Source organism: Alosa sapidissima, chromosome 18 (genome assembly GCF_018492685.1).
Source record: "Alosa sapidissima isolate fAloSap1 chromosome 18, fAloSap1.pri, whole genome shotgun sequence".
Taxonomy (NCBI): domain Eukaryota; kingdom Metazoa; phylum Chordata; class Actinopteri; order Clupeiformes; family Clupeidae; genus Alosa; species Alosa sapidissima.
In genome coordinates this window covers 2,848,506-2,863,725 of record NC_055974.1, presented here as the reverse complement: position 1 = coordinate 2,863,725, position 15,220 = coordinate 2,848,506, and the positions used below count along the sequence as shown (strand labels likewise).

Below are 15,220 nucleotides of genomic sequence, written 5' to 3'. Positions count from 1 at the left end.
TAAACTTAAAGAGTGTTTTTCATAAGTATATAAGACAGTTTGCTTATAAAACTTAAAATGTTTTGCCACATAAAATGTGTTTGCTTAGATATAAAAAGGTTGTGTTAGAATTAAAGTGTGTTATGCCAAATGAGATGTGCTTTGAACAAAATGTAAAGACAGAACGTAAGAACATAATGTACCAGCTGTAAGAAACTGTTTGTCAGCAAAACAAAAAGCTGACTGCCAAATAATAATAATAAAAAAAGAAGAACCAATATTTCATGGCAAAACACAATAGGCTACCAAATTTGGACATGTTCTGCCTGACCGAGAGAACGGCCCCTTGCTCAGGGCTCTTTGATCTTCTTTTTCCTTTTCATTTTTCTTTGGATCGAGCATTTAGCTTTTAGACTTAGACAGTTTTCTTTCTTTGTATTTAATAAAAGTCAAAGGAAGGAAAGTCCTATGCTCAAGGGCCGAGAAAAAAACAAATAGGCTTGGTTAGCAAATTTAATTGTTGTGAAAAATTGTTTGTGAAACTAAGGTATAGGACCCGTTGTGGTCTAAACGCACATCACACACCCAAGCGAGGATACAGAAATCTGTCTGTAAATACATGTGTATTTAGAGATAGGACTTAAATGGTTATAGATCTGTTGTGGTCAATTGAAGTTTTGATATGTTACAAGAATTGTCATAAAAAAGAGCTTTAATTTAATTTTGACAAGAATCCCCAAATAATAGGGTAGTAGATTTTCTCTCAAATCTGACCTCAGATTTTGATGACAAACAACTCTTGCAAATACAGCTCTGAATTTCTTCCTCTTTTAGTGAAGTTAATCACATTTTGAAGTACGAACCAAGGGAATAAGGAACAGCGACTAAGAGATAGAAAGTGACTCTGAAGTAGTCCACCTTCCTTAGCCCCCAAACCCCAAATTAGGGAATTTGATTCAGATAGAGAAAACCTCTCAACCAAGTCAACCCTATCGTACATCCTAAACCCATTGAAAAGGGGCCCTCACATGAGACACATACACTGAAAGATACTTCCTCTTTTACCCTGTGATATTATCACAGTCCGAAGACAATTACACACAGGAGTAACGATCTCAACTGTGTAAAAGGGAATCCATTTAGACACCAGAGTAGTCACAAAACGCATACCTCCTCTTTTACCCTGTGAAATCCTCACAGTCCGAAGACGAGCGCACCCACACCTACAGGAGTAGCGATCTCTACTGTGTTACGGGAGCCCCGTAGACACCAGAGTGGACACAAAACGCAACACTCCAAACAAGTGCAAGTGTGGTTTGAGGTCTTTCTGAACATCGAAGAATTCAAGAGGACAACTTTTTCGCAGTGCGGCCTCCTGTGAAAAAATCCCTGAGATTGGATTGATCGGAAATGGGTTCAGATGATATCATCCGACCATGACTTCCCATTGGTTAACGGACTGAAAGACAACAGTTATGGGTTCAATGCCATGGCTGCTAAGACAGACAACATTAGCTTACTACAGTAGATTGAGGATTCAATTATGGCTACATTTTTACATAAATATGTGTGTGTGTGTGTGCATGTGTTTATGTGTGTGTTTGTGTTTACGAGAAAGAGTGTGTGAGTCAGCATCATCCTCTACCAGCAACCCTTCGCTCAACACCACCATCTACAGGCCGATAGGTGTACAGTAACTAAATGTACACATAAATTCATTTATTTTAAAGCCCCCCATGGATGAAATTCCACGAAACTTGGCATACCCCCAGAGGATGTCAGGTTAATCATACACATGAAATTTGGTGCAGTTCTGAACATCTCATCTGAAGATAGGGACATATAAAGCAGTATAATATTGCATTTTCATTTTTTACTGGGGGGTGGGGGTGCAAAGTTGATTAAGCCCTTGAGACCAACATACCATAACATTTTTGTCATCCTCGGTGCCACGGTTCAGGTTGGGGTAGAGACTGCATGTCTCTCTGAGAGTGTGTGCATGTGTGACCTACATGGACCACAGGGTTCCATGTAGCACGTAGTGCTTAAATGAAAATGACCACTAGATAGCCTTTAGGGTATCTATTAACTGGACAGAATTTACTTTTGTGCATAAAAAGCAGTTCTGTGAGACCGGCATTGCCCTTTCACAGGACAGATTTAAGCTTGGTGGAACAAGCTTTTGGGCACCGGTTAAATAAAATGATTTGTGAATGAATATTTAAAATCTCAAAAATTTAAAAGCACTGTTGATGTTAGGCTGCTCAGCATTACAATAACAAGAACAAAAAAAAAAAAAAAAACACATCCAAGATGTACACACACACACACACACACAAACCAAAAAAGATAGACACTAAAGGTTCTGGTAGAATTAAGATTTAATGAATCATTATGACGTAATAAAACATTCTGAACATCTGCAAAAGGGGACTCAAAAGAACATGAATTTACAGAAAAAATCCTTAATATATTTTTTTAAATAAACATATACATTACACACCAGCATCACAAGCTGCACACCAAAAATATTACTAAATATCATAAATATGTTTTTTAACCCGAAAAATAAAAATCAGTATGGTTTCATGCCAACGGCTGTATAGAGGGCCAAACAGCACATACATACACACGCCCACACGCAGACACACACTCACGCAAAAGTGCATTCTCACAATAAAATAAAAATAAAATCATAAACATGCAGAGCTGCACTAAAACCAGGAAAAAGTTAAACGGTTTTTTTTTTTTCAAGCTCAAGCAGCGCTCCTTCACTCCTAGCTGAAATATAGAAGATCATATAGAATCAACATAATCATTGTTATTATAGCTTTCCTCTCATTTTACAATATGTACAAATTAATGCATATCTCTCTGACACATGCAAGCAAGCACAAACACTATTTGTTTAAGATGCAATTGTGTGCTGTGCTTTTTGCCATGTCGCACCAGAAATGATTAGAGCACACATCGATACACATGTACACATATGCACATGCACCCTCACACACACACACACAATTACTCAAACAATGAATCACATATTTACTATTAAATCAGCCATAAGAAATTACAATGTAGCCGGACCACTATAAAGCCAGAGAATGAGGATGTGAGCGAAAGTGTGTGTGTGTGTGTGCATGTGTGTTTATGTGAGGGTGTCTTGCTATGTGCATTTATGTGTACTGTATATGTATCTTCTTGTGTATGCAAACTCGTTAGTGGACAGAGCAAAATAACCTGAAGGCACTGCACTTTATAGGACACTCATACAAGCTCTGTTCACTTTGGGCTATCTATCTGTGTGTGTGTGTGTGTGTGTGTGTGTGTGTGTGTGTGTGTGTGTGTGTGTGTGCGTTTGTCTCTCTCTTTGTATGTGTAGGGGCTCCCCCTGAGCTCAAAGTGCTGAAACAAACTCTCATTGTAAAACTTTGTCACTCATGCACACAAACAAACACACCGGTCATTCCAGCCTGGGCAGTTAGTGCATCTGCAACCCAGTGACGGGGAGCAAAAGCAACAAGGCTCTCTCTCTTCCTCACTCTCTTTTCTCTGTCCCCCTTTTCTTTTAAGACTTGTTTTTTTCCTTTCTCTCTCTCTCTCACTCACACTATCAATTTAGCCCCTCCCCCACCAGACAGAGGGAAGTAAACAAAAAACGGAGTTAGAAAACATGCCTCATATTTCTCCATAAATAAGACAATATTAAAGACATCAAGAAATTCATCATCTTCAGAATATATACGCATCAAGTAGAATATATATATATATATATATATATATATATATATATATATATATATATATATGTTGGATGGGTATATATATATATTTATGTATGTATATATATATATATATATATATATATGTTTTTATAGAGGTTTCGTAAGATTTGTATACTTCAAAAGTACAATACATTCTGTGAAAAGCTGCGATGGAAAGAAATAAATCCAAACAAGTCTGAGCAGGTAAAGCGATAGTCTGCAGTCTCTTTCTCTTTTGCTTTTTGTTTTCCTCACTCCCCTGTTTCCGACAATGAAAATCTCAGTAAGGCTCGGGGTCAACTTCACCCCACGCTCCTCCCTCCCTGTCTTTCTCTCACACACACACTCTTTCAGTCAGTCTTCGTCATCTCTGCGCTTGTCTTTTGTTGTCTCTCTCGCAGTTCTCTCCCTCTCCCAGTTCATCCTCCCATTCAGCATCTCCGGGGAGCAACCGCACACGTGAAGGCAAAGCCACAAGCAAGGGCATGAGGGGGAGGCAGGGCAGGCCAGGGCTGGGCTGGGCTGGGCTGGGCTGTGTAAAGATGGAGAGATGCAGAGAAGAGGGTAGGAAGAGAGGGATGAGGACAGCTCCTCTCTTTTGGCATGCAGAGCTGCTGAAGTCAGACAGGAAGGGAAGAAAGAGTCCAGCAGGTGGAAGAGTGCTAGTGGTCATCCCTCGCTTTTCCTTTTGGTGAAAGGAGGGGATGGAGCTGTTCCTATGTGTATGCGTATGTGTGTGTAGAGGTGTCAAGGAGTGCATCTTATGTGTTTGTGCAAACATTTTCAAAAATGTGTGTCCAAGTGTAATGTGTGCTAAGGTGTAAACCATATTGTCAGTAAATAGATACACTTGTAAGGGTGTGTAAAGGTGCATTTGCTTATGTTTGGGTGTATGTGTGTAAAGGTGCATTCACGTGTGTGTGTGTGTGTGTGTGTGTGTGTGTGTGTGTGTGTTTGTGTGGGCTCATGTGAGACTTAGGTTGTAAGGCCCCTCCTCTCAAGCTCCTTGCTTTGCTTCAATTCCTTAATTCTGCAAAAGACAAACATACATTTGTTTTGTATTATGGACATTGATATATTTGAATGTTTGCGTGCCTGTATGCATATATAGTTCTTTCTACCTTTTATCAATTATTATGTGTATGCAGCTGTGCATGCATATACATAAGTAACTGTGTGTGTGTGTGTGTGTGCGTGCGTGCGTGCATGCGTAAGTGTGCAAATGTGTAAGTGTGTGTGTGTGTGTGTGTGTGTGTGTGTGTGTGTGCGTGCGTAAGTGTGCAAATGTGTAAGTGTGTGTGTGTGTGTGTGTGTGTGTGCATCCGTAAGTGTGCAAATGTGTAAGTGTGTGTGTGTGCGTAAGTGTGCAAATGTGTAAGTGTGTGTGTGTGTGCGTAAGTGTGCAAATGTGTAAGTGTGTGTGTGTGTGTGTAAGTGTGCAAATGTGTAAGTGTGTGTGTGTGTGTGTGCACGTAAGTGTGCAAATGCGTAAGTGTGCAAATGTGTAAGTGTGTGTGTGTGTGTAAGTGTGTAAATGTGTAAGTGTGTGTGTGTGTGTGTGTGCGTGTGTGTGTAAGTGTGCAAATGTGTAAGTGTGTGTGTAATGTATTACCTGTGCCTGCAGCGTCTGAAGAACCTCATGATCTTCCGTGCTGCCTGATCCTGCTTCTTAGTCAGAAATGTGCCTCTGAGAGACAGTGAGAGTGAGAGAGACAGTGAGTGAGGAAGGAAGGAAGAAAGTGTGTGTGTGTGTGTATGTGTGTGTGTGTGTGTGTGTAAGGGGCCCTTACTTCATCTTTGGGTTGAGGGGCCCGGCCCCCCGGGGCCCCTGCTTGAGGCGCTCGTACTCCTTGTAGCTGCGGTAGTACTGCTGGATGAGCACGGCGGCGCGCCGGCTCTGCTGGAACTTCTTCTGCTCGTAGTAGCTGCGGAATTTACTCTGGATCAAGATGGCCGCCTGTGTCATCTTCTTGTACAGCGCATACTGAGGAAGCGGAGGAGGAGGAGCAGTGAGTATTCCATATGCACTCGTCCACAGCACGCATATGACCACATACATACATACATACATACATACATACATACATACATACATACAGTACAGGCCAAAAGTTTGGACAGACCTTCTCATTCAATGTGTTTCCTTTATTTTCATGACTATTTACATTGTAGATTCATCAAAACTAATAATGAACACATACTCAGTGTGACTGAAAACAAACAAATGTAATACCATATTCAGCAAGCCATAACTTGACAAAGATTCATCTGTAGGCCAAATAATTTTGCATTCATTCATAGTTTTGATGCCTTCAGTGAGAATCTACAATGTAAATAGTCATGAAAATAAAGAAAACGCATTGAAATGAGAAGGTTGGAGGAGAAATTTTGGCCTGTACTGTACACACATACACACACATTCCTCATGTTACTCACGCTCACAAAAATAAACAAACGGACATATAGGTCACAACAAAGACTGCTTCCTCACATACATGCTTGTAAGACATAATGACACTTATATATATGAATATACACAGTAAGCAAACAGCCTATACACAAGCATCTGAGAGAAGACCCTTTACATCCTTTATAAACCATGCACACCGCTACAGAGATCACACACACCACAGGACAGACACTCAGGGCCAGATGTACGTACATTTGCCAACGTAGCGCTATCAGCGCCATGGCCGCAGATAGCGAACGCCGTGATAGCCAAGTGTACGTGGTATTTATCAAACTTTCAGTTCATTGGGTAACCTGCGCCTTTCTCTGCCTTTCTCCTCCCCCTACCGCAATTTACAACTAAGTCCACAACTGAACGGCATAGCCTACATACAAGTGCAGTTGCATGAAGTTAACTGATGGCAACATTAAAAAGAATCAAACGTTTAGCAATCATAAAAGTAAAAGTAAGACATTTGAAAGGCCGTCGAAAGTTAAGGTTGCTTTTGATAAAGTGCAAAGACGCAATACTGGTGCTCTGAATAGCGATTCTGTTGTCTTTGAAAGTTCCTCTTATTGACGCATTTAACTGTAATTTGGATTAACACCTGTTTTTACCAGGCGCTAATATTGCACCGCAAAACAGACATGCACTTTCTTTGGCAGTTTGTGCAATTGGGGAAATACCTAATTAGCCCCATTTTATGCTTCTCCTCCCATCTTTTAACACAAAACTCCCACTTTCCCCTGAGCTACTAAAGAGTGTGTGTGTGAGTGTGTGTGTGTGTGTGTGTGTGTGTGTGTGTGTGTGTGTGCGTGTGCGTGTGAGTGCGTGCGTGTGTGAATACAAACAGAGAAAGCAATAGTTAGCAGCTATGAGCAGTTACACTTTACCTTCAGTGCTATCCATGTTAGCTAGCAAGAGGATTTAAAAAGAGGCAGACAAAGACATGGAGAGAGAGCACGTTGTGAAGACGTGAAGAAAAGAACGAGTGCACACAGTGAAAGGGTGGGAGGAGGAGGAAACAGAAAAGCAGGATGTAGGAGAGAAAGACAATGATAAAGACATCACATATTAGTGTGGGTTAGTTGATACAAACAAATACTGACAGAGAACAACAGGCCTTAACCACACCCTCACAGCAAACAAACATCACTGAAACTTTATAGTATTGCATTAATATGTATGCTTCTTCATAAAATCTAAATACATAGTGAACATGTGTGCATGTGTGTGCATGTGTGTCTGTATGCATGTGTGTCTGTATGCGTGTGTGTGTGTGTGTGTGTGTGTGTGTGTGTGTGTGTGTGTGTGTGTGCGCGCGCATGTGTATCTGTATGTGTATGTGTCTGTGTGTATACCTGCTTGTATTTCCTGTAGCAACGTTGGATGACCGCTGCAGCCATGTCCTGCTGTTCCTTTAACCGTCGCCCCTAGGAAACAGTAACCATGGTAACATTTACACACAGACGTCATGGCAACGACGGCATGGAAGTACAGGATACCAAACAGAGCAGACAGAAATGTTTACATGGATTTGGAATGGACAGCATTGTAGCCTAGTGTGTATGTGTCTGTGTTTTGGCACAGACAAACTGGACAAGAACAGTGCGACAAGAACGTCATGGGGAAATCTTCTCTGGGTTTGTGTCTACCTGGCATTAGGACTCTAGAAAACAAAAAGACAGCAATGGTGTGCATGCCACAGAACTGATGTCAGTGAAGCGTGCATGCTCGTGTCCTGTTCCCTAGCGCAAGATGTTCGGATTAAGTTAATTCAATTTAATGAGCTAATTAGCTGGTCACCTTCATTGAGGTAAAACTTTAATAAGTCAGATCCTGCTGCACTTAATTCCCATATTGGCATGGCATGGCATGGCATGGCATTGCGTGACCCACATTTCACAAGGCAAAGTCACTGCACTGTGCATGACTGTTACTACTGTATATGACACAGACATTTTGCTGTTTCAAAACAGAACTATGCAAGTTTTGGTCTAGAACTAGCGAGCTAGCTACCCTGAGCTAACACCACCCTGACCCTTTTTGTACTGCTAAGAGCATGCTAATTGCTAACTGGTGTCTTTTGGTGATACAGTCCACAACATTGTGCTGTGGAAGGTTTTCTTTAATTTTTGATGTGTTAAAAGTGATTTAAAAAAAATAATCTAGACATCTTTCTATGATCTCAGAAAGCTGCAAACTTGTTTCTTGTGTTTGTGTGTGTGTGTGTGTGTGTGTGTGTGTGTGTGTGTGTGTGTGTGTGTGTGAGTGAATGTGTGAATGTTTGAGTGTGTATGCATACGTGTAGGTGTATGATAAAAGAGTGACTGTGTGTGTTTAAATATGTGTGTGTGTAAGTGTGTGTGTGCGTGCGTTGAGACCTTGTATCTGCGGAAGGCGTTCTGGATGATGCGGGCGGCCTCATACAGCTCCCTCTGCTCGCTGTCCGTCAGGGTCAGCAGGGCGAAGTCGCGCTCCATCCTCCCGTTGGCCGAGGCGTTCAGGAACTCTGCCCAGGCCGCGCTGCTGGGAGGCCGGAGCCGCTGCAGAGCCAGGGCACTGAGTGGAGAGGGCGGCGTCTGCGGGGAGCGCGACACACACCTGACACACACGCACACACACAATCTGTCATTATACAGTTTTGATACATGTGGATTATTTGATTTGGGTTTAGTTTCATGTCCATCAAAACACACACAAACAGATTCAAAAACAGTTTTAACCCCAGCGCAAAGTGACCCTCACACACGGTCACTTAGTGACTGAGCCCTTCTGTGTGTCGGACTGTATGCACTTTTTGCACTTTTTCCCATTTTACCTCATTGTCACTTTAAAACATGCACTGGAGAATGTATGTGGGGATAATGGGAGAGTAGAGAGGGGGGCTGTCTGTGAACAGCTGGACATGTATCGTAACACCCCCAATTATCACCACTTTTGTTCGGAAATTCTAAAACGATGTTTTTTAACACTTCAAAATAACATTTGCTAAATAAAACTTATATTTTTATAAAACTTATATATAAAACTTATAAAAATATATTTTTCAGTAGCCATAGGTGTGTAGATTTGAACAAAATCTGGTTTGGTTCTTAACGGGAGCATTTACTGCCTGAAATATCCGATTTTGTTTACCACGCTCGGAGTTATAGTGCTGGCCTGATGGGTCGCCTATTTACGTTTCAACGGCACATGAACGGTTAGACCGAGAATTCTCGTTGTGAAATTAAAATTCCACTGGAGCTCCAAGTGGATGTGTACACGCAGCCTTACAACACTGTTTACAGCTCTTCGAGTCACGGTAAAATGTACTTTTTGGTACATAGCTAATTTAGATACACCTATGGTGTGGGTGGTTTCGTTTCTTTAGGAATCCGCCGTCTTGGTTTGTATAGAAATGGATATTAAGTGACACATACACGCAAGACGGTGGAAATTCGGGACCGACGGTAATAGGGGGAGTTCCGATATGTTTTGTGTTGTCTTACTTTAGAACTCTATTTTTTTAATCTATCAGCACCAAGGGGACTGCCATCCAATTTCGTTGTATTCTATTCTATTCTATCTGGAGAGAGAGAGAGTTGAATACAAGTGTGTGTAGAAGACACTAAACCTGGAATCTGATTGATTGTGAGAGAGTACCTGGGAGGGGACAGAGCAGGGATTGTGTCCACTGTGTCCAGGTAAGTGGCCAACCAGGGCATGGTGTCGTGGATGGCGGCTGAGTTGTCCTGCCTCTCCCTCAGCGGGGACTCGGCCCCTCGAGGAAACTCTTCCTGTTTAATGCGCTCAGGTGTAGCCTCGATGATCTGCTCCGCCAGTGTTGCCATGTCAACCTGGAATGTCAACACCAGGAGTTGGAGTGTTACAAAACATGTCACGAGTGAAACAAGCAGTAAACACCAACAAGGATGACGTTTTAAAAAGAGGGGAGGGGAAGAGCAAGTAGAGATGCGTACAAGCCATTTCAAGGCCATGAGGGGATTTTTTCATGAAAAATAAAAACAAATTAAAATGCATCTATCAAGAACTAAGATACATTTTTAGGAGTTAATCAATGGCCAGTAATACTTCCAAGTCACTGTGTAACCCTTTTTTGTTTTTGTGTGTCTGTTGTCCTCACCTGCAGTACTTCTGCGGGCAGGTATTCCTCATTCTCCACATTCTCGCTGTAATTCAGCAACTCCGCCTCGAACTCCGAGTGTGCGTGCGCCGTGAACGGCGAGTGTGCGTGCGCCCGCAACGGCGGTGAGCGGGACACTGCGGGCGGCGGTGGGGACAGCGGGCAGGCCGGCTCGTAGTCCATGAGGAAGAAGCCGCCGCCAGCGCCAGCGCCGCTCCTGGGACCCGGGGGCCGCCCGTGGGCCAAGCCTCGAACCCCCCCGCCACTGTACGCCTGCGCCCAGCCCAGCGGCAGGGAGGAGGGCAGGGGGGAGAAGGGGAGCGAGGAGGAGGAGGAGGCGGAGGAGGGGGAGGAGGGCGCTGACGTGTCCATGGGGTCCGGCGGGCTCTCGGGCGGGGAGCCGAGCGGCACGGAGCCGCTGGAGTACGCTGAGCTTGGGGAGGGGGACGGAGGGTCACTGGGAGACGGGACGCTGCTGGATGAGCTGAGACCTGAAGGGGCAGACACAGAGAGGGACAGAGAGGAATATGACTTACAGTTGTCTTGCACACTTCTCTCTACTACACACATTCACAGAAGAGTTGTAGTCTGGAGGAAATGTAGTTGAACCCCTTAAAAAAAATAGTAGTTGAGGTTTTTGCATTTTTGGCATCCTTAGGGCATGTAGTCAACATTTCTTGATGATAACCACCCCAGAAAACCTATAGTTTGATATCAAAACCGTCAAAATTGATATATTAGACCCTGAAATATGGTTTTTGGTTTTCAGCGTCTCCAGCGGCGGCCATTTTGGAAATATGCCAATAAAAAATTTGCCACCGCCTAAATTTGATGTTATATAAATATAAATATAAATAAATATATATTATGGTATGGAATGAAATGCACATCCTATAGTTCCCTTAAGATGTTCCCATGAGTTTTTATTTTTATTTTTTACGGTTATGTTAGAAGTATGAAGAGCCAATGGGCTCAAAACATCACTCTCTAATCTATAATAATAATAATAATAATAATAATGATAATAATAATAAATCATCCATGGGAGTATATGGTGTGAGATGCATTCAACACCTTCCTCCTGTGTGTTCACACACACTGCTCACCTGTGTCTGGGCTCGTGGAGAGCGGTGAGGGCGGCAGCTGTGGTGGCGTAGCCGGCACTTGGTGCGTGCTCATGGCGAGCTCCGGCTGGTGTGCCTGTTCCTCGGACGCCTGCTGCACGGGTCCCGTCGCCGGCGCCATAGCGCTGGCGTCGGCCTGTGCCCGCTGGGTGTGCGCGTGCAGCTCCTCCAGACAGCGGGCGAGGCGCGTGTGCCCGCGCGAGCGCGCCACGGCCAGTGGCAGGCGGCCCAGCGAGTCGGGTATGCCCAGCGCCACGGAGCTCCAGCGGTAGAGCAGCACCGCTGCCGCCTGGTGGCCCAGAGCACACGCCCACATCTACAGGGGAGACGGGAGAGGAGGACCAGGAAGAGGAGAGGAGGAGAGAGCGTGGGGGTGGAGGAGATGGATGAAAAGCAAAGAAACAATGAGTGAATGTGTCAATGTTGTGCATCCATTTTACTGTGTGTATGTGTGTGTTTGTGTCTGTCATGTTGTTCTTACCAGTGGCGTGCAGGAGAAGTGATCAACATTCAGAGGGTCTACTTCCTGTTCTAGATCCAGGCTGTCGGAGTTCACACTCCTGAGGAGAGATGAAGAATTTCAGTCACACCCCAATAATCACTGCCTTATCCCAGGCATTTCATTAATAAGTCATTTCCATTTCAGTGGATGGGAGTGCATGTTGCATGCTTGCATGTGTATCATGTGCTCCACCAGAGATGTGTCTGAATGTGTGTGTGTGTGTGTGTGTGTGTGTGTGTGTGTGTGTGTGTGTGTGTGTGTGTGTGTGTGTGTGTGTGTGTGTGCGTGCGTTCCCTCACCTCCACTGGATGAGTGTGCGTATCAGCTGTGTGTATCCCTGTGCCGCGGCCAGGTGCAGGAGTGTCATGCCACGGTGGCGGACGGAGTGGACAAGGCGCTCACTGCCACCTCCTCCTCCTCCGCCTCCCCACCTCCCTCCTGCCATCATGCGCTCACACACCCCCACGATGCGCCGCTCAAACCATGGGCCCGACTGGGAGAGAGGGACACAAAACCAAGAGAGAAAAAGAGATCATTGAGATAATAGAGACATTTGAAGGTATATTATATTAACATTTTGCATGCGTATGAAGAATTGTCAAGTGGAGTTTTGACAGGTGGCCTAAGCCTTTTCTCACTGTACTGTTGTACCTCAGGGATCAATGCGTGGCCCTTTTCTCACTGTACTGTTGTACCTCAGGGATCAATGCGTGGCCCTTTTCTCACTGTACTGTTGTACCTCAGGGATCAATGCGTGGCCCTTTCCTCACTGTCCTGTTGTACCTCAGGGATCAATGCGTGGCCCTTTTCTCACTGTACTGTTGTACCTCAGGGATCAATGCGTGGCCCTTTTCTCACTGTCCTGTTGTACCTCAGGGATCAATGCGTGGCCCTTTTCTCACTGTACTGTTGTACCTCAGGGATCAATGCGTGGCCCTTTTCTCACTGTACTGTTGTACCTCAGGGATCAATGCGTGGCCCTTTCCTCACTGTCCTGTTGTACCTCAGGGATCAATGCGTGGCCCTTTTCTCACTGTACTGTTGTACCTCAGGGATCAATGCGTGGCCCTTTTCTCACTGTACTGTTGTACCTCAGGGATCAATGCGTGGCCCTTTTCTCACTGTACTGTTGTACCTCAGGGATCAATGCGTGGCCCTTTTCTCACTGTCCTGTTGTACCTCAGGGATCAATGCGTGGCCCTTTTCTCACTGTACTGTTGTACCTCAGGGATCAATGCGTGGCCCTTTTCTCACTGTACTGTTGTACCTCAGGGATCAATGCGTGGCCCTTTTCTCACTGTACTGTTGTACCTCAGGGATCAATGCGTGGCCCTTTTCTCACTGTACTGTTGTACCTCAGGGATCAATGCGTGGCCCTTTTCTCACTGTCCTGTTGTACCTCAGGGATCAATGCGTGGCCCTTTTCTCACTGTACTGTTGTACCTCAGGGATCAATGCGTGGCCCTTTTCTCACTGTACTGTTGTACCTCAGGGATCAATGCGTGGCCCTTTCCTCACTGTACTGTTGTACCTCAGGGATCAATGCGTGGCCCTTTTCTCACTGTACTGTTGTACCTCAGGGATCAATGCGTGGCCCTTTCCTCACTGTACTGTTGTACCTCAGGGATCAGTGCGTGGCCCTTTCCTCACTGTACTGTTGTACCTCAGGGATCAATGCGTGGCCCTTTCCTCACTGTGCTCAGAACCTACGTCTACGTCTACGTCTACACGAAACCATCAGCTGTATTTTTTCTTACGGCTTTCACACCTTTAACGATAGTGGTAAAGAAAAAACTTGCGTGCACACACAAAAGGTGAAAGCGGCTAAAAGTGCTGTAGGCTAGTGCATATGCCAGACCAGTTGATGGCGCTGTGACGGCCGTGCAGAGGCTTCACATTTTAATTCGCTTAGTCAAATCAGTCGCATGAAGGAGACTACAGACAATTCGGTTTTCAATTCAACTGTTAAACTAATAAAGTTCATTTCAAGGTATGTGACTGGTATGTGGAAACTGAAATGCTTTTACGTTTTGCCTTAGGTCTGGTATAGAGCATGTTTCACTAGAGAAAACATTAACATGCGTTAGTCATAGGTTGTAGTAAGCTAATGATTAAAGTTAAGCCAACTGTGTGCTTCTAACAAAAAAGGCTGACCTTGTGCACATAAATCATGACAGGGAAAAGAAAAAACATTTTAATGTAACAAACAAATGGTTTGGTCTGTTCTGACAAGCAGCGTGTCAGGTCGAGTGGAGTGGCTGACTTGAGAGGTGGGACTATGTCGTCATACAATTGCCAGCTCTGCCGTCTACACGGCAAAAGTTAACCGGTTTAAAAAAAAAAAAAAACAGCGTTGTGTAGACGGCCCCTAACACAGCTTCTTCTTCCACTGCAGGATTTATGAGACAAAACATTATCCAGGGTTCCCACTAAAATTCCATGACTTTTTCCTGACTTTCCCTGAATTCCTCAACCTGAATTTTCATGATCTATGAGATAAAATTTTAGAGCAGCCGCGTAGCGTTCAAGAATCTTTTGACTTTTTTAGCGCGGAAGATGAATAAATGGGCATTGAATAAACAAAGTTGGGCTAACCATCACCACCCAAACAAGCACCAAAGCTGATAGCCAGATATACACCAATTCAGCGTGGAAATATATTTGTATTAATGTATTTTGGCAAGTATATTTTAAACTGCTACAGCAAAATTCCCTGATTATTCCATGGCTTTGCCTCAAATATGATACAATTTCCTGTCAAAATGATGTTCCAGAAATTCCATGAGCCGTGGGAACCCTGATTATCTGTCCATCTGCACATCAGCCTGACCTCAGACCACAGACGGATGTTTTGACATACTGGAGGTTAGAATGTAATACTGCCCTATGATTGACACATATTCATACAATTACGATAAGGTCAAACACAACAGTTTTATCGCTCTAACTAATATGAGTGAGAACGTCCACAGCTCATTATATGATAACATAAAAAAGAACATAAAGAACGATGTGGTTGGGGATCACTTTCAAAGCGATTTGAGAATAACAGAAAGCTGAAAGTCAATCAGAGTCCATCACATTTTAGACATCCCATTCATCATCATGAGGAGACTTTCCTAATCGTTGGTGTGTGGGGACAATGATATCATTACAGTCACAGATGTTTTTATGTGTTTGCATCAGTTTGTGCTTCAGCTGTTACACTTTAAAAAAGATTCCATTAGTGCAGGATGGGGAAAGAGAGCGAGAAAGAGACAGAGTGGGAGAGAGGAC

The 15,220-nt window shown here is 44.0% G+C and overlaps 1 protein-coding gene across 3 annotated transcripts in view; it reads right to left on the bottom strand.

Moving 5' to 3' along the window:
• Window positions 1–15,220, bottom strand: part of camta2 (calmodulin binding transcription activator 2) — a 63,170-nt gene that overhangs the window by 20,756 nt on the left and 27,194 nt on the right. The window contains exons 13-23 of one of the 3 annotated variants that reach the window (XR_006024948.1): window positions 12,244–12,437; window positions 11,924–12,002; window positions 11,425–11,758; window positions 10,319–10,809; window positions 9,838–10,031; window positions 8,577–8,796; window positions 7,554–7,625; window positions 7,086–7,106; window positions 5,534–5,727; window positions 5,356–5,430; window positions 4,082–4,773 (exon numbers count right to left, since the gene is read on the bottom strand). Coding sequence is in view for 2 of the 3 variants with exons in the window: in XM_042070227.1 (XP_041926161.1) it covers window positions 4,719–4,773; window positions 5,356–5,430; window positions 5,534–5,727; window positions 7,086–7,106; window positions 7,554–7,625; window positions 8,577–8,796; window positions 9,838–10,031; window positions 10,319–10,809; window positions 11,425–11,758; window positions 11,924–12,002; window positions 12,244–12,437 (1,929 nt within the window). In the remaining variant the exon portion in view is untranslated. Of the gene's footprint in view, window positions 1–3,570; window positions 4,774–5,355; window positions 5,431–5,533; window positions 5,728–7,085; window positions 7,107–7,553; window positions 7,626–8,576; window positions 8,797–9,837; window positions 10,032–10,318; window positions 10,810–11,424; window positions 11,759–11,923; window positions 12,003–12,243; window positions 12,438–15,220 lie in introns of those variants that run through there. The other 2 variants (XM_042070227.1, XM_042070228.1) reach the window with 2 other exon arrangements.